Source organism: Lolium perenne, chromosome 7 (genome assembly GCF_019359855.2).
Source record: "Lolium perenne isolate Kyuss_39 chromosome 7, Kyuss_2.0, whole genome shotgun sequence".
NCBI lineage: Eukaryota > Viridiplantae > Streptophyta > Magnoliopsida > Poales > Poaceae > Lolium > Lolium perenne.
Genome location: NC_067250.2, coordinates 265,191,189 through 265,209,611, shown reverse-complemented (window position 1 = coordinate 265,209,611; position 18,423 = coordinate 265,191,189). Strand labels below are relative to the sequence as shown.

Below are 18,423 nucleotides of genomic sequence, written 5' to 3'. Positions count from 1 at the left end.
TCATCGTGGCCCATCTCATCTGCCACAAACCTGAAAAGCAAATTCCATTTCAAGAAATGGCAGTAAATTAACAGCAGAAGAAAGACCAACCAATAGAACCCAAGGTCTAACAAATAGACAGATTGTCAGGGGAAGATCATGTGCTGAGCCTGATTTGCTATCACCTTTGCCAACAAAAGCAATTTTTGATTTACATATGAACCTCACATTTCCGACATGACACAGTTGGTTCATGATGCTAGGAAGATTCTACATGACATCAAAAGCTGGACTCTTCCTGGTAAATACATGACCAAATATCAAACTGTATATTGTCAGCAAGGTGGTGTCCTCTACATCATTTCCTATGAAAATCGAGCTTCATTATCGCAAAACCGAACAAGAAGGCAAAGAGCAGCCCAAAGGCCACAACAACTGCACCAACTACCATCAACGAGTTGTGCTCGAAGCCAAAGTAGTCACTGACAAATCTTGCCACAGTGGTGGTGGTGACACCATCGTACAACGGATCATCAACATCGCCATACTGTGACACGACCATCCCATACAAACTCCATGCAACAGGGCACATCCAATAGTACCATCTCCACCAGATAGGAATTTTCTGGATGCACGTAATGTGCAAATACAACATATCAGACATTTAAATCTGAAAATCTTACGTTTCAGGTTAATCATCGAAAAGCATGGAGAAAGGAGAGTTAACTCACAGTTCTTGGGATCACAAACCCGGAAAAGAGATTCCATATGGCGTAGCACGAAGCGGATACAACGGATGCTATGGTGTGGTTCTCTGTCAACCCGACTGCCATCATACCATAGAATGTGAAGTAGAGCAACGTAAAGTAAATGAAAAAGAGATACCAGAAGAATTTATGTGCTGTCCACTCGAATCCGATCATAGGATACACTATTACCGCATATATGCTAGACTGAACCAATGTGTACGGGATCTCAATTGCGACCTACAAGTGAGAAAACAACTGATGGGTCCAGCAGTAGTAGCTTCCAAATTACAGTACATTTCAGGCAGTAGAGAAAAGCTTAGCCTGTCAATGCATCAAAGGTCTAAAGCTCGTAGAAGCACCTGTCCAAATGCATATGGGAAAGCTGAGTACATCCCAGCTGCTCTTTCACGGTAAAAGGTAGTCCGCTCAACAGCCACCACTGGTTGAACTGATGCTGAATTGAGCACGCCTATGGTTAGAACAGCAGCATACATTGAGCCCATTGCATTGAACAAGTCTTGTGGTTTCTCTCTGAATCAAAAGGCACTACATAATGAATCACTTTGAAAGTGACATGAGGATCGTGTCATCATTGATATTTATAAAAATGCGGAGGAAGTACCTTTTGGTGCCAAGATCCCAGAATATGGTGCCAAAGAGTAGAGCTATAATCGTTGTCGAGAAAAAACGGACAGCATTATACTGGGGATTCCTCCAGTATGACAGGTTCTGCTTCCAGAGGCATGCCAAGCATTGTGTGAAGAAAGACCTTGAATGCTTGGTAGGAAAGTAGAGGGCGTCCGAACCAGATGGTGGAGTACTCAGCTCATCTATCAAGGCTTTGTTCCTCCTATGCAATGTAAACATAAAGTTACTGTTGGTATTACAACAAGTAGTGCCTTTCAGATAGTTTCAGTTGGCTAATCAATGTTGATCAGATCGCTTCATTTGCTTGTGATTTTGATTATTTATCTACTACTAGGAGCAACCAGGAGAGAAGAAAGGGATGGCCATATTAATTAGTAGGAAGTAGGTTACTCACTGGTAGAGTTTAGATTTCTTGTATATGTCACTGAAATCAATGCCCAATAGCTGTTCTTGTGATACTGTCGTCACTTCCAGCATCCATGTTGCTGGATTGTAGCCATCTTTTATTTTAGTGACTCCTTCAATTGCCTGAATAGAATCAAACCGCATGAGCTACAGAAATAAGGTGAAGCACATTTTGACAGCTCTACTACTTAAGAGTTGTTGCTACTCACACATATAGTGGACACACACAGACTCAAATAGAACTGAATGACACGAGCAGTTTTGGTGCAGCAAAAGAAGCTGCGTTTTCTTCACTCACTTGGTTACTGCTTGGTGTTGAACTGATACAATGGGGGGGCTATTTATACTACTAGTGAGCTACACAAACCAGCTCACGTACTACACCTCTAGTGTGAACACTTGACTAGTGGAAGCTGAGAATTTCAGCCGCACTTCTCTGTTACCCAATCCTGACATTCTTCAGCTTATCACTGCAGCTTATCACCTTCCATCTTTATCAGTCTATCTCCTGCAGCCTTGCAGGTTCTTGTTTGCTTCTGCCCACTTGCTCTTCCTAGAAATTTCACACTAACAACCAACTACTACTAGTAGTAGATGCACGTACAGGTGCATGCCTTATTTGTGGCTAAGCAAACTTGCTACTACTACTCTACTAGCAACTGATTAAACAACAATTCTCCCCCTAATCTAGTTGCGGTAGAGGTTGATGACGCCAATTCTTTCTCGCAGATTTTGAAACTGAACACGACCAAGTGCCTTGGTCAGAATATCTGCGAGTTGTTCTTCTGTGCCGATGTACTCGACCGTGACAGTTCCATCCTCAATGCAGTCCCTGATGTAGTGGTACCGCGTGTCGATATGCTTGCTACGGTCATGGTACACTGGATTCTTGCACAGTTGGATTGCAGACTTATTGTCCACGAGCAGATCAGCGACGAGAGGAGCAGATCCTAGCAAGTCGCCGAGCAGACGGCCGAGCCAAACTCCTTGACACGCCGTCGTCGCAGCTGCGATGTACTCAGACTCGCAGGATGACAATGCCACCACCCTTTGCTTCTGGCTCTGCCATGACACTGGGCAATTTCCGAAGAAGAGTGTACCTGTGGTACTCTTCCTGTCATCGATATCACCAGCGTGATCTGCATCGCTGTAGCCGATCAGGTGTGCACCTTCTGGCGCGGAGGAGAACGAACAGCCGGTGTCGATCGTCCCCGCAATGTAGCGGAGCAGGTGCTTCACAGCACTCAGGTGCTCCGTGGTGGGCGCTTCCATGAAGCGGCTCACCATGCCAACGGCGAAGCTAATGTCCGGCCTCGTGTGCACGAGGTAACGCAGACTGCCGACAATGCTGCGGTACAGCGTGACGTCGACCGGAGGATTCGTGCTCCTCTTCGAGAGCTTCAGCCTTGGCTCCATCGGCACATGAGCTGCGTTGCAATCAGCCATGCCCGCCTTTTCGAGCACCTTCGCTGCGAAGGCGCTCTGCTTCAGCGTGATGTGGCCAGGAGCCTGACATACCTCGATGCCCAGGTACAGAGTGAGCAAGCCTAGGTCGCTCATCTTGAACTGGCTGCACATCTGCTGCTTGAAGCTTGAGATTGCAGTGGTGCTTCCTCCTGTGACGACGAGATCGTCGACGTAGACGCCGAGCAGGAGCCGTGAGTCACCCTCTCCACGAGTGTATACGGCATGCTCCGAAGCACTCCGTACGAAACCGAGTGACACCAACACGGCATGGAGCTTGGTGTTCCATGCGCGCGGGGCCTGACGGAGACCGTAGAGTGCCTTGTGGAGGCGCATCACCTTGCTCGAGTTGTTGCCGTCGACGAATCCTGGCGGCTGAGTCACATACACTTCCTCCCCCAAATCACCGTTGAGGAATGCTGTCTTCACGTCCATGTGGTGGACCTCCCACTTGAATTGGGCAGCGACGGCGATCAGGAGCCTGACAGAGTCCAGTCGTGCAACGGGGGCAAAGACTTCATCGAAGTCAATCCCTAGCCGCTGGACGTATCCCTTCGCGACGAGCCTGGCCTTGTGCTTGAGGACGTGACCATCGGCGTCATGCTTGAGCTTGAAGATCCACTTCAATCCGATGGGCTTGTGACCCGGCGGCAGATCAGCAAGTGACCATGTCTGGTTCTCCTCGATTGACTGCAGCTCATCGACCATGGCGAGCCGCCAATCTTCGTCTCCTTCGGCCTCGGCGAGTGTTGCTGGCTCGCCTGTGGGAGTGAGGAGGAGGCGCTCCGCCCGCCCTGGATTCTCCTCATCTGGGTTGAGGAAGTCTCGAATGTTGCGGTAGCGAGCGAGACTTGGGTCAACTCCAGCATCCAGATTCTCGATGCCTCCATCTGCTGGTGGAGAGACGAAACGCACGGGCTGGTCTGATGCCGCAGAGATGGGCCGACCCACCAATGGCGGCCCAGTCGGAGCCAATGCTGCCTGTGGTGACGGCGAAGGAGAGCTTGATGCAGGTGCCGCTTCAGCTGGTTTCTCCGACGGTGCTGCCGTTGGTTGCGACATCGTCCAACTCTCCACAGCGAGAGTGGCGGTGCCGTCATTGTGCTCTCCCCAATCCCAGCTCGCGGCCTCGTCGAAGATGACGTCGCGGGAGACATGGAGGCACTTCTTCTCCGGGTCATATAGGCGATACGCCTTGCTTCCTTCCTCATACCCAAGCATCACCATCGGGCGGCTGCGGTCCTCAAGCTTCTTCAAGCCTGGTTTCGTCTCCTTCGCGTATGCCTTGCAGCCGAATACGCGAAGAAAGTGAACGCTAGGTTTTCTGCCATACCAGGCTTCAAATGGTGTCTTCCCTTCCAGGCTCCTTGTCAAGGATCTGTTTAGGACGAACACCGCTGTTGCTGCCGCTTCTCCCCAGAACTTAGCTGGGACGGATTTCGCCTTGAGCATGCTCCGGACGGCGCCAACGATCGTCTGGTTCCGCCGTTCCACTACCCCATTTTGTTGTGGAGAATAGGGGGCAGTGAGGTGACGCTGGACGCCATGCTCTGCGCACCAATCGGCGAACTCGTTCGCCGTGAACTCGCCGCCCCGATCAGTGCGGAGCACGCGCAGAGGACGCTGCGTCTCCTTCTCTGTCTCAGCCTGGAAACGCCGAATTGCCGCAGCTGCCTCATCCTTTGACCTGAGCAGGTACAACCACATGTACCGGCTATTGTCGTCGACGAGCAAGAGGAAGTACTTCTTCCCTCCCGGTGTAGCTGGCGAGATTGGACCGCAGAGGTCACCGTGCACGAGCTCAAGAGGCTTCGTGGCGCGGTACTTGGTTGCTGCGGGAAATGGGGAGCGCCGGTGCTTCCCCGCGATGCAGGCTTCGCAAAGCTGCTCGGCGTGGCTGATGGTGGGGAGACCGCGCACCACTCCCTTCCTCGACATCTTCTCGAGGTTATCGAAGCTCTGATGGACGAAGCGTGAGTGCCAGCGCCACGCGTCGTCGTTGGCGTGCGCCGCCAGACACACTGGCTGCACGATTTGGAGCTGCGCCACATAGAGTCTGTTCGTCGTCCTTGGCACCTTGGCGATAAGGACCTTGGCACGATCGCGGACCTCCATGTGGCCATGCTCGACGTGGGTGGGGTACCCGAGCTCGTCTAGCTGCCCAATGCTGACGATGTTCGACTTGAGCCGTGGGATCCAGTATACGCTGGCCAGCTCGTGATGTCGCTCGTTGTTGATGACGAAGAGGACGGTTCCGCGGCCACAAATGTCGACAACCGATCCGTCGCCGAAGCGCACCTTGCCGGAGACAGTCCTGTCCAGCTCGGCGAAGACGCTGTCGTCGCCGGTCATGTGGTTCGACGCTCCCGTGTCGAGGTACCACGCTGCGTCAGTGTCGTGCGCCGTGCGCCTGAACACGACGCGGGCGCGCTCCTCGTTGAGATACACCTGCTCCCCCGTAGGCAGTGCAGGTGGATCAGTCGATGTCGAGGAGGCCTGCACGAGCGGTGCAGGAGATGCGGGCTCGACGACGGTGGCCATGTGCAGCTCCGGGTCTGCTTTTCCGCCATTCTCGTCCTGGATCAGGTGCGCCGCCGCAGCAGCTTCGTCGCGCTGCTTCTTGCGGCAGTCGCGCTTCCAGTGCCCCTTCTTGCCACAATAGTGGCAGTTTACGCGGTCAGCGTTGCTGCTGGAGCCTTGCGATAGCGAGGACTTGGGCGGTGGCTTGCCACCCTTTTGTCCACCGCCACCGTTCCCGCCAGAGTCGCCTCCCCGCTGCTTCCTCCTTCTGTCCTCCCACTGCTTCTCTGTCAGCAGCAAGTTGCCACCGGAGGCAGTGGTGCCCTGCTCAGGGTTCAGGCGATCCTCGACGGCCCGAAGGTGTCCGACAACCTCCTCCACGGTGAGTGTGGCCGGGTTCATCATCGTCTCCATCGAGAAAGCGATCTGCACAAACTGTTTTGGGACAACAGAGAGGAATTTCCTTACTATCTTCTCATCATCGCAGGTATCCCCGAGGGAGCGCATGGTGGCGGCGAGGTTCGTGATGCGCAACCCGAACTCGTCGATGCGCTCGCCGTTCTTGAAGGCGATCGTCTCGAATTCTGTCCGCAGCCGCCGCACGCGTGAATCGCGCACACGATCGTTGCCCTGGTGCTGCACCTTGATCGCCTCCCACGCCGCCTTGGCGCTCCCCTTCCCGATCAGCATCGGATGCATCTCGGGTGGAGTGGAGCGGAGCAGTGCCGCCAAGGCCTGCTTGTCCTCTCGCCGAGAGACTGCGGTGTCCTCGATTGCGTCCCAGAGCGATGCCGCCTGCAGGTTCACCTCCATCACCATGGCCCAGTTGGTGTAGTCTCCGCGCTTGAGCATCGGGAAGACGAGGCTCGTACCGCCGCCTCCGCCGCTAGTCATCTCGCGGATCACCTCCCGCTGTACCACGACCTCGCCCCCGCCGTGTCGCACCCTGCTCCGTCCCCGACTTGGCGATCGCCGTCGCTCGTTTGCCGGAGGAGGGGTTGCGGACGCAAGCCGCTGCTGGAGAGGTGGTGGTGCCGACATCTCCCAGGTTGCTCTGATACCAATTGACAGCTCTACTACTTAAGAGTTGTTGCTACTCACACATATAGTGGACACACACAGACTCAAATAGAACTGAATGACACGAGCAGTTTTGGTGCAGCAAAAGAAGCTGCGTTTTCTTCACTCACTTGGTTACTGCTTGGTGTTGAACTGATACAATGGGGGGGCTATTTATACTACTAGTGAGCTACACAAACCAGCTCACGTACTACACCTCTAGTGTGAACACTTGACTAGTGGAAGCTGAGAATTTCAGCCGCACTTCTCTGTTACCCAATCCTGACATTCTTCAGCTTATCACTGCAGCTTATCACCTTCCATCTTTGTCAGTCTATCTCCTGCAGCCTTGCAGGTTCTTGTTTGCTTCTGCCCACTTGCTCTTCCTAGAAATTTCACACTAACAACCAACTACTACTAGTAGTAGATGCACGTACAGGTGCATGCCTTATTTGTGGCTAAGCAAACTTGCTACTACTACTCTACTAGCAACTGATTAAACAACACATTTGAATTATCATATTTGTAAAATATATCACAGTACCTCGAAATACTCAATCAATTTTGAAGAATGGTGTCCTAATGGACCTACATAGATCTCTTCTCCACCTTGCTTCATCAGAAAAAGCTGTGTGAATAGAATAAAAAATTTCAGGATTCATAAAATCACAATCAGAAACAGAATTAATTGCCAGTAATAGTATTCATCTCTTGAAGTTGACGATTCATCCCCTCGTTTCCTATATATCGTAAACCCCCAGTCCCTCCCGAATCCTTTTCAAAGTTCCCCTCGTTTCCTCTTGAAGTTGACGATTCATCCCCTCTTTTCCTCTATATCATAAACCCCCACAGTCCCTCCTGAATCCTTTTTAAAAGTTTGTACCACTTGCTTGCCTGCTAGGTCAATTGGACTCCGCCTATTTTTTTCAGAGGCATCCCCCTATTCTTAGTTTAAAAAGGAAAATATTTAATATTAACCAAGGTTGATGTGGCCCACATTGTGTCTACAAAGGAATGAGTCTATCTAAAAGAAATTTTCTAATATTGTGAGGAACTTATTCACCTCATCAAAAGATTCAAATATGTCAATGCTAGGCTGATGAATTGTGCAGACAACAGTTCGACCAGTATCAACAGTGTTTCTTATTGTCCTCATGACAATGGCTGCTGCCCGTGCATCAAGTCCTGATGTTGGTTCGTCCATAAAAATGATTGAAGGGTTTGCAACAAGCTCCACAGAGATTGTCAACCTTTTCCTCTGCTCGGTTGACAGACCGTTCACTCCAGGCAGTCCAACCAAAGCATCTCTCATCGTCGTGAGCTCCACGAGTGCCATCACCTCCTCAATGAACATCTGCACTCACAAGTCACAACATTTCAGCAAACAAACAACGTGAAGTTTTGACATAACCTACTTAACTGACCTTTCTTGTGTTTGAGTCCACATCCCGTGGAAGTCGGAGCCACGCCGAAAACAATAGTGACTCATACACTGTCACATGTGGAGAGTGGATATCAGTTTGCTCACAGTACCCCGAAATGCGTGCAAATGTCTTCTGCTTCTTAGGATAGCCAGAAAGGCTGATGCTTCCCTTGATGAATCCACTGGTCTTTCTTCCAGCCAACACATCCATCAAAGTTGTCTTTCCAGCACCACTAATACCCATCAGTGTGGTCAGTACTCCTGGTCTAAAATACCCACTGACACCCCTTAGGATCTCCAACCGTTCTTGCAATACTCGTACTTTCATTTCCTGAAGTTTTGCATCAAGATCACGAGCTTATAATGAATAATGACAGTGCAACTAGTCCCAACTTTGTAAATTCATTACTTAACAACTTACCCTTGGGATCTCAACGGAGTAGTGTATATCGTCAAAAGCAAGCGAGAGTGGAATGAAGGGGAGAATCATTCCCCTTTGTGCGGGCATAGAATCGGGATCAAAAATAGATGACCATGTTTCACTATGGCAGCCAGTTGCCTGATGAGCACTGCCAGATGTCAAGCAAGTGTTGCCGGGTCCCTTCCCTATAAACAGCACATCTACAACACTGCCAGTCAAGTTTGCTTTTTTCTCCCTCAGCGCCTCTTCTGATACTGACGGATAGGAGTGACCAATTGCTGTAAAAAAATGAGAAATCTTCTCAGGAGAGGTGTGGGGCAGGTTTCTTTTAGATCAGGTGTGGGGCTAGTTGGTGGAAGGGATGTGTTTATCTGTGAAGGTTTAGTAGTTTCTTTTTCCGTTGGCAACCAGTGTAATAGTGTATCTGCATCTACTGCAAATTTGGCGATGACCAAAGTTTCAGTCACTTAATAACTAACAATTGGTATAAAGTTACCATCACATTCTTTGAGAAAAATGATATTACTATTTACTACAGCGACAAGTGAACCAGAGCAGCAACTGTACTCACACTTAAGATACGCAAGGCATAAAGTGAAGAGAGAGTTGAAGAGCAGAGTGAATCCAAGCAACATGCCAAAGCCAAACCAGTACCACATAGACTCCGGAAATACTCCACGGGACTTGAGGACTAGCACACCAAGGGGCTCATCTGAACCTGGCAAGACCTTCTGCCAGCTATGCCCCAAGAACTCATTCACTGATGCAGCATTCTGCGCATACATCAGTGGAGAGATCCAGTATCCCCAAATCCACCACTTCGTTACACTATCTTGAGGTCAAACACGAAACAAGAAAATTTAGTAGCAAATGCTGCAGTTTGGATTAATCTGATCCAAAGAGAAACAAAAAAGGCTTGGTTTCTTACCTCTTGACAGGACGAATCCACCTAAAAGCATAAAAACTAGCAATGCAAATGATCCAAAGACATATGCAATAATCATGTTTCTTGCTGCCCCGGCAATGAACCGGAAGAGGGAAGATGCCATCTGATTAGCCGCTAAGAAAAGCAGATATTGCTTGAAAAGCCTACAGATAGGAAAACTAATTTTAGCCAATCACAAGTTCATAACATCCATACAAATGTTGTTATTACGGTGTCGGTCCTTTTGCTGATATGTCTTCTTCCTGTTCAATGAAATGAAACGCAAAATCTCTTGCGTTTTCTCGAACAATAATGCAGAGGATGCACTAAGTTTAAGCAGGTGATGTTAATTTGGTCAAATTATCCTATATTATTGATGATTCCTTCAACACCTGATTTAGGCAACAGAAATACGATAGTGCAAGCTACTTTTGATTATAGTAAGAACAATCAATTAATACTCCAGACTCATGTGGTTGTGGGTGTGATATGAGCAATTTAAGTGAAAATACTGAGTTATATATTGAGGCTAACCTACAAATTGCACGGAATATTTTGCTACTTGATAAAAAATGTTATGTCAGTAATTAGGTACCATATCAAGAAAAATATGACATGGTTAGCAAATCTCACCTGATTACATCAGGATCAAATCCAATGACATAATAGGTTGTAAAAACAAACCCACCAACCTCGATAAATGTGAGGGGGATCTTGAGAATCCATGAGGGTACAGTATAAGTCCATGCAGGATAGAATAGGAGATCCCTTTGCTTGAAAAATACCGGGAGCTTAAAAATGGTGAGGGGCAGCTCAGACAAACCATTGAACATGATCATAATCGTAGTAAAGAAGAGTGCACCCATGTAGATGCCTCCATTCGCCACAGAATCACGATGCATCTCTGTACGAAAGAATAATGTCATCTCGATGATTGACAACAAGATCAGCTGCACTGCCAGATGAACAAGAGGAAATTGTGGAAAAATTATTAAGCAATGAATGCAACATATCAACTTCTACCCATGGAATAAAGTAGCATTTTAACGATTACTGCAGACCAGTCTCCTCTCAAAAGTTCATAAAATGAGTCTAGTCGGATCTGAACTTCAGGGACCAATTACCTGTACGATTCTGAATACATAGAAGAATGAGTTCCTCTTCATGAGAAGAATTTCCCGGTCGACATTGGCTTTCAGAAGTTCTTTTGTGCTTACACAATACTTTGAGGTAGTGAGTGCCAAAGGATGGCTTGCGCCCTTGTCAAACAGCACTGCAATCTCATTTGCCATGTCTTGGCCAACATGAAACAAATGGAAAGCCCCAGCAAATTCCTTCACAGATACATACTGGTAGGGTTGGTCATGTCGTGCCCAGTACTGTTTCTGATCTTTCCTTGACATTATCTGGCGCAATTTTTTTTCACATATGTATACTAGTTAATAGTTATAAATAAACGTAACCACCAGCAATATTATAACTCAAAGGTGCATACTTCTTGCAAGAAGTCTGCAACAGCCTTCCTCTCGGGGCATCTGAACCCCATAGACTCAAAGAACTCGAGAACGTTCTTGCGGGGCCCATGGTACACGACCTGCCCATCTGAGAGGAGTATGATGTCATCAAACAAGTTGTAAGTCTCAGGTGAAGGCTGTAGCAGGGAGATGACCGACGTCCTGCTTAGGATGTGGATGGCCTGCCTGAGGAAGTTTATGATCTGGAATGTTGTTGAACTGTCGAGCCCTGTAGAGATATCATCCATGAATAGTGCTCTCGCCGACCCAACCAGTATCTCACCTATATGATGTACCAAGGTTATATCATCCAATTAGCAGTACATGCAAGAGAAGTTCACAAAGCCAAAAATCTCAATACGTGTTAATAGTTGATGCTTCTGCTTGTGCTTGTACCTGTAGTAACACGCTTCCGTTGTCCACCAGATATGCCCCTGAACATCTCATCTCCTACCATTGTGTCTGCGCACGCGTCTAGTCCTAATATCTACAACAAGGATAAGTGAACTTAGAGCTAGTCAGTTTCAGGCTATGCAAGCCACGTGTACCTTCAGTATGTATTCAGTGACGATATTGGCTTCTCGCCCTCCCAATGCAGCTGCCTGATATGAGCATTTTAAATGTATAATTTGTTATTAGCTAACATCATAATTGCAAGATATATTTTTATGGTTCTTGATTTATCTATGGTCTATGCAAGGCACCTTCATAAAAACATCAATATCAACATCAGGCTTGATGTTGGATGCTTCCTCTCGTCTTAATAACTCAAGAAGCAAATCTAAGAAACCATAAAAGGACATCAGAATCATTAAAGAATTTAGTTCGATGAAATATTTTTTAAGTTGGCTGATAAATAGGTGCTTACCATGCAAATATCCAACTCTTTGGCACCTTGCGGAGAAGACAAGTGTCTCACGCACAGTCATCTCTCCTATGTGAAGATCATGCTGGCTTACATACGCAGCTGTCCTCTCAGGCACAAAATCACCCATTTCATGCCCGTTATAAGTGACTTTGCCTGAAACCTGCAAAGGAAAAATGGAGATTTGAGGTGTGTTGTATAGCTCCAAGACCAATAGTCAGCAAATCCCTCAGGTAGAAGAATAGTGGAATGCCAGCGGAAAGCGGATACCTAAAAGATCGTTGACCATAGTGTTTCACACACGTACCTTTATTGACTTAGTAGTTAGTAAGGACTCTTTTATACTGTTTTAAACCCAGTTCTCACGAGTCCCATAAAAGACATGAAAGTGTGAGAATTAACTGCAGAAGTTGTATACCTGAAGATCGCTGCCAAGCCTCCCAGCCAATGCAAGCAGAAATGTCGTCTTCCCTGATCCTGGCGGACCTAGCAGCAGTGTCATTCTGTACAGGAAAAGAGAAAATTAACAACCAAAACACATAATGATAAAAAAGATATACTGAACTCATAAATCACACATCCACTGCACTCAAGAAGAACTTGTACCTACGAGGCTTGATGATGCCACTAATGCCATGGAGAATTGGTAATTTCCTTTTCCTGCTTGGCAGTATGTGTAATGCATTTGCAGCTCCCTGATCAATAACTCAAAAGTCTTGTACCACATAAAGCTAGCAATACTAATTTCAGGACTAGTACTATTTAAAATACCATGTTGATGAAAAAAAAAGAATAATACCTCAAAGATGTTAGTAATTGAGTTCAGAACGGTGGGCAGTCCCCTGTTCCCAACACAAACTTCCACATCTGCATTTAGATGCTCGAAACGCACTTCAACTGTTGGTAGAACTATGCCAACTCTACAGATAAGATACAAAATATCATGTGGACTGGATGAAGTTCAAAAGAAAAACATTTGTACTGGGTGCGGAAAATCAGCAGCGCAAGGACAGCGGCAGCCTCGTAGAGCAGCAGAACTACCCAAATGAGAAAACAAGTCTCACATTCTGAAGCATGGACAATTGGACATTGAAGACTTACCACAATAAAAGTAAAACACAATTATCTAAAAATGCGCTCCGCTCAATATGAACCCATTTACAGGGAAACAAACTCTGCATTTCCTCTCCCCTCGATAAATCAGATTGAACCCAACCGATTTCTGCGTCTAATCCTAGTTTACAAGATTGTGTCCCAGGTTCCTTTTGGCTAGTAACTTTTTGCACTCAAATGTACTTAAAAATATAACACTCCCTTTAGATGTTTGGGTTCAGTCCAATGAGAAGCTTACCCATGTATAATTAATTTTGTTCATCTATCGCAGAGCGACCACCAAATTCTTTGAAAGGGAGGATAGACTAGACTACAAATTAATCAAGCTCTTCGGAAAATTGTCAGTATATTTCTAATCAGGAACCAGAACGATACGTTTGTCATAATTTAAGAATACTAGAGTATTAATTCATAGCCCTACATATACTACATCGGAACTACAGTCCAGTCGAGATCTTCTTGCATACTGAAATGTTTTGCTGTCATGAAATTTCATGAACTGCTCTTTTGCCCGAGTCTGCATTTTCCCTTGCTCTGACCTCTAAGCCATTCTGGGCCCAAAACTGCAATGCCGAAAGCGCTTACGAGGCAGATGACGCCGTCGCATCTTGCGGGCGCCGCTTCGAGTTGATTGCTCCTGCACTGGTGGAAGATCGACGACACCGAGACTGGATTGGGGTTGCGGCGGACGGGGTCAACCAGGGCACCGGCGCGCGCCTCTGCCAGGCGAGCCGCGACGATATAGGCGCCGCCGCCGCCAGGAATCGGAGGGAGCGTGGCACGCTGTGGAGCGGCGGCGTGGATCACGCCCCTTGTCCAACAGTTCAAGGTCTCCAGGATTTGAGTCTGGTGATTTTTTGAGCAGGGAAAGGCACGGAGAACGCGCAGGGGACAACACTGATTTCAGGTCCCCTTTGAAACGAGGGAAAAGTATAGAAATTTTGCTGAATGGTTTCTGCAAGAACGTTTCTTTTTTTCGACGACGATGTGTATATTAAAAAGTTCACAAGAAGTAAGAAAAATACCTCGAACATAATAAATTATAACGAGATTTCTGACACAATTAACGACCACTGTCGCCGCAAGAGCGAGCCATCGACGCGCCCCTATCGCTACCCCATACTGGAGGACCATCATCCAAGAGCCGAAGTAGTTGTCATTAAACACTTTAATCGATTCAAATCCTCTGACATCAAACGCACAACACATGTAGATCAAACGAGACTCACCACTCCATGGAAGCAACGTCCCGGCGATTCTCCACTCTTCTCAACGCTACTGGCGAGATCATCTCCTATGAAGCGGACGAGGAGACGAGAAAACCTAATTTGTGTCACACACAACACCTCCATAACCACCATATGCCTCTGCCGGTTTCCATATTCTAATTTTAGGGATCTTACTACAAGATGAAGTGTAGGTCCAAGGTCTTCATCCTTACCGCTAGCGGAGCAGCAAGCAGAGGAGGTGGAGACCTGTCGATTATCTAGATCGCCTCTTAGTCGTGCTCCGACTACTATCTTAGTAAAAATGAATCCTGAATTTAACATGTTTAGCGTTTTTTTTCTTTGTTGGTGCTCTGACCAAAGGAATTATGTTTTGAAATTGAGATTGTATTACTCAGCTAAAAATATATTTGTTACAAATTTCATTACACTCATGTCGAGCTAATTCAACCGCAGCGGGAGGAACCACACTCTCTAACACACCTCCTATCCACTCTCTCCTAGCAAAACCAGCAATCTCACGCGCCACATTATTGGACGATATGTTGATTTTACGGGCTTTGTGTTTCGTAACGAAAGACACCAGATTCTTCACCTCGGCCATGGTCTTTCCTTCAACAGACACTCAGGATGAAAGACTTTTCGCCTGAGTGGCGAGCTCTAATTAATGATTTTGTGTATGGTGGTAGTGTGGCTATACGGGTCAATGATGACACCGGACACTATTTCCAAACGCGAAAAGGGTTACGCCAAGGGGATCCGTTATCTCCGATGTTGTTTAACATCGTAGCGGATATGTTGGCGATACTCATAGAGCGGGCCAAATCTGATGGTCAAATTGAAGGGGTGATTCCACATCTAGTTGATGGTGGCTTATCTATCCTTCAATACGCCGATGACACAATTCTTTTTATGGATCATGATCTTGAAAAAGCTCGAAATCTGAAATTAATTTTAACAGCTTTTGAGCATTTATCGGGATTGAAAATTAACTTTCATAAAAGTGAATTGTTCTGCTTCGGTGATGCCCAAGACGATGTAGCTCTGTATACAGAATTATTTGGTTGCGGGCAAGGCCAATTTCCGATTCGCTATTTGGGTATTCCGATTCATTATCAGAGACTTACAATTGCGGAATGGAAATTAGTGGAAGAAAGATTACAAAAATGTTTCAGTAGTTGGAAAGGTAAACTGTTGTCCCTGGGTGGAAGATTGGTACTCATTAATTCAGTACTAACTAATATGGTACCGTATATGTTATCATTCTTCATCTTAGCCAAAGGAATTCTGCACAAACTCGATTATTATCGATCCAGATTCTTTTGGCAAGGAGACAACGAGAAAAAGAAATATCGACTGGTTAAATGGAGTATAGTTTGTAGTCCCAAAGATCAAGGAGGGCTTGGAGTTCATGACCTGGAGGTCAAGAACTCAGCGCTACTGGGTAAATGACTTTTTAAGCTACTTACTGAGGATGGGATTTGGCAAACTATACTTCAAAGAAAGTACATCGGCTCGAAGACATTATCTCAAGTGGTTTGGAAACCTGGGGATTCACACTTCTGGGCTGGTCTTATGGCGACAAAAAATGTTTTTTTTCGACATGGGACTTTCTCCATTAAGAATGGTGCACAGATACGGTTCTGGGAAGATGCTTGGCTCGACAATGCACGCCTATGTGAACAGTATCCCGCTTTGTATAGAATTGCGCGTCGCCAAGGTGATACCATTGCAACTGTAATGGCTACCTCACCCCCGAATGTGACGTTCAGACGGGTTTTACTAGGACAAAGGCTCGTGGCATGGAACAACCTAATTCTACGGCTTGGAGATATTCAATTATCGCCAGAGCCAGATGAATTTCGATGGAACCTCCACGTAGATGGTTCCTTTTCTGTAAAATCGTTATGCAATGCGATGCTGCTTTCTGATTTACCAGTTGATAATAATAAGAAAATTTGGAAGATGAAGATACCATTAAAAATTAAATTTTTTGGATGGTATCTTCGTCGAGGGGTTATTCTCACCAAAGACAATCTTGTTAAGAGGAATTGGCACGGAAGTACACGATGTGTCTTTTGTCATCATGACGAAACCATCAATCATTTATTCTTCCAGTGCCAGTTTGCGAGATCTATATGGTCAGTCATCCAAGTAGCGTCTACCTTGTATCCCCCGACTAGTGTCGCTAATGTCTTTGGCAATTGGCTTCATGGAATCAACTCAAGGTTTAAAATGCTTCTTAGGATGGGGGCGCTAGCAGTTATCTGGGCGCTCTGGCTATGTAGAAATGACAAGATCTTTAATGACAAAAATTGCTCTTTATTGCAGGTTATCTACAGATGCACAGGTATTCTCCGTTCGTGGTTACCTCTTCAGCGGGAGGAGAACCGATACCTGTTTACGGAGGTCTGTACACGGTTGGAGGATACGGCGAGGGATACTTTTTCCCTACATGGGTGGCAGCATAGTCTACGGATAGAAGCTCCACCTAGCTCTTAGGCGTTATATGATTCATCGTTCCGATATGTATTTCGCCTTATTTCGCCTTTTTTTGTTTTATGTAACTTTGGTCACTTGAGACAACAAACGGCTGTGTGCATCCTGGTTATTCAGAGGCTGGATGTAATTGCTTCTTGAAGTAATAAAACATCCTTTATCAAAAAAAAAAGATGATTTTCCAATGCACTTTGATTTTAGCTCATGAAGCGCCATTGAGTTATCGCTTTCGAGCAACAAAGGAACTATAGTACCCTACATTCCATCCAAAAATTATGGAATTGGCAATGCCATGAGAATATGAAGGAATTAGAAGGTCCTACATCATGATTTCTTTTATGTATCAACGGGTTTCCTATTTTTTTACTCCCTCTGTTCCTGAAAAAGCTTCGCAACCTTTTCTAGATACGGATGAATCTATAGCTCAAACATGTCTATATACCTTCATATCTAGATACAATTGGGAAGCTTTTTTTAGGAACGGAGGGAACATGACATCCAAACAACATTCTTAAAGTTTTTCGGTAGATTTAGAAACCGAAATGAATGACATCGGCCGGAATATCACGTACGATAATTACAACAATAATTGCATCTTAAACACGTTAATATTCATTGCTTTAGCATATGGCCATAGTTTGGAACAATTTTTTTGAAAATAATACTTGTGTTTTAACGAGTGTGGATTTTTGTAGGTCGAGTAGCTTGTTTCTTTCGAAAATTCGGAAACGATATTGAAGATTTCAAAAGAATCTGAAAAAAAAATCTTGATGCAGACAATGTTGTGATCTACCTAGGTGCAAAATTTCCACTCTAATATGTTATTCTTCTTAAACGTTTAATATGCAAAAGCTCTATTTTGGTAACATTCGGACCATGAATACGAGTCTGAAGGGCCTAACCGCGAAGAGTTGGCAGCAGTGGCAGTAGAACAAATTAAAGGAAGACAGCTAGGCTAGCTGACATGCACGAAGAACCGTAGCACGTACCGGTCGATGCGGTCCCTGAGCTTGAGCAGGAAGCGCTCGTTGTCCTCGTGGACGCCGGAGCGCAGGAGGCGGCCGAGCAGCGCACGGCGCTCCGCCGGCCCGACGAGGCCGACGTCCGCCACCTTCCTGCTCCCGTCCTCCATCGTCACGATCGCGTGCCGGGCGCGCTGCTCGAGCGTGGGCAGCCGCCGCAGCGCCGCCCAGAGCAGCTCCTCCTCCTCGTCATTGTCGGCATCGACGAACGGCGCTGAGCTGGGCCGCGCCATTTGCGTCTCCGCCGACGCCATTGCGGCGATCGTTGGTCGTGTCGCCTGGAGAGGGACACCAAGGCGGTAACTTCCAAGACGATCGGAGTGCAATAGAGAGTGTGTATACTATACTTGGAGTAGATTCCAGATTCATTTTATTCCTGGCGGGCGGCGGTGCGTACGAGAAAATCGAACGAACGGGCACATCGTTTTTCGCGGTTTCCCCAATCATGCGTATCCACGTCCGTCGCGCGCCTAGCTAGAGCGGAAGGGACGGTTGGCTTACGGCTCTTGCGCGGACAAGAAATCGTCGGCTCGGTCGAGGCACGCGCGCGCCGCCGCCGCCTTGCCAGTATCGACGTCGACGTCGAGCTCA

At 46.8% G+C, this 18,423-nt stretch overlaps 1 protein-coding gene across 3 annotated transcripts; it reads right to left on the bottom strand.

Annotated features, from left to right (window-relative positions):
• Window positions 1–254: 254 nt before the first annotated feature.
• On the bottom strand, window positions 255–18,086 carry LOC127312718 (ABC transporter G family member 36). Of its 3 annotated transcripts, none has more exons than XM_051343258.2 (22): window positions 17,800–18,086; window positions 12,772–12,892; window positions 12,579–12,667; window positions 12,391–12,475; window positions 11,976–12,135; window positions 11,812–11,888; window positions 11,656–11,709; window positions 11,504–11,594; window positions 11,089–11,390; window positions 10,718–10,999; window positions 10,227–10,543; window positions 9,597–9,757; window positions 9,240–9,500; window positions 8,669–8,946; window positions 8,249–8,578; window positions 7,888–8,178; window positions 7,369–7,452; window positions 1,771–1,904; window positions 1,351–1,578; window positions 1,088–1,259; window positions 711–965; window positions 255–604 (listed from the first exon to the last, which is right to left on the bottom strand). In XM_051343258.2, the coding sequence occupies exons 1-22, from the start codon at window positions 18,084–18,086 to the stop codon at window positions 338–340; spliced, it is 4,326 nt and encodes a 1,441-aa protein (XP_051199218.1). In that variant the 3' UTR covers window positions 255–337. The 3 variants fall into 3 exon arrangements, with proteins under 3 accessions (XP_051199218.1, XP_051199221.1, XP_051199220.1); XM_051343261.2 differs by lacking the exon at window positions 17,800–18,086 and adding an exon at window positions 13,671–13,878; XM_051343260.2 differs by lacking the exon at window positions 17,800–18,086 and having other exon boundaries at window positions 12,579–12,632; window positions 12,772–13,955.
• Window positions 18,087–18,423: the final 337 nt, after the last annotated feature.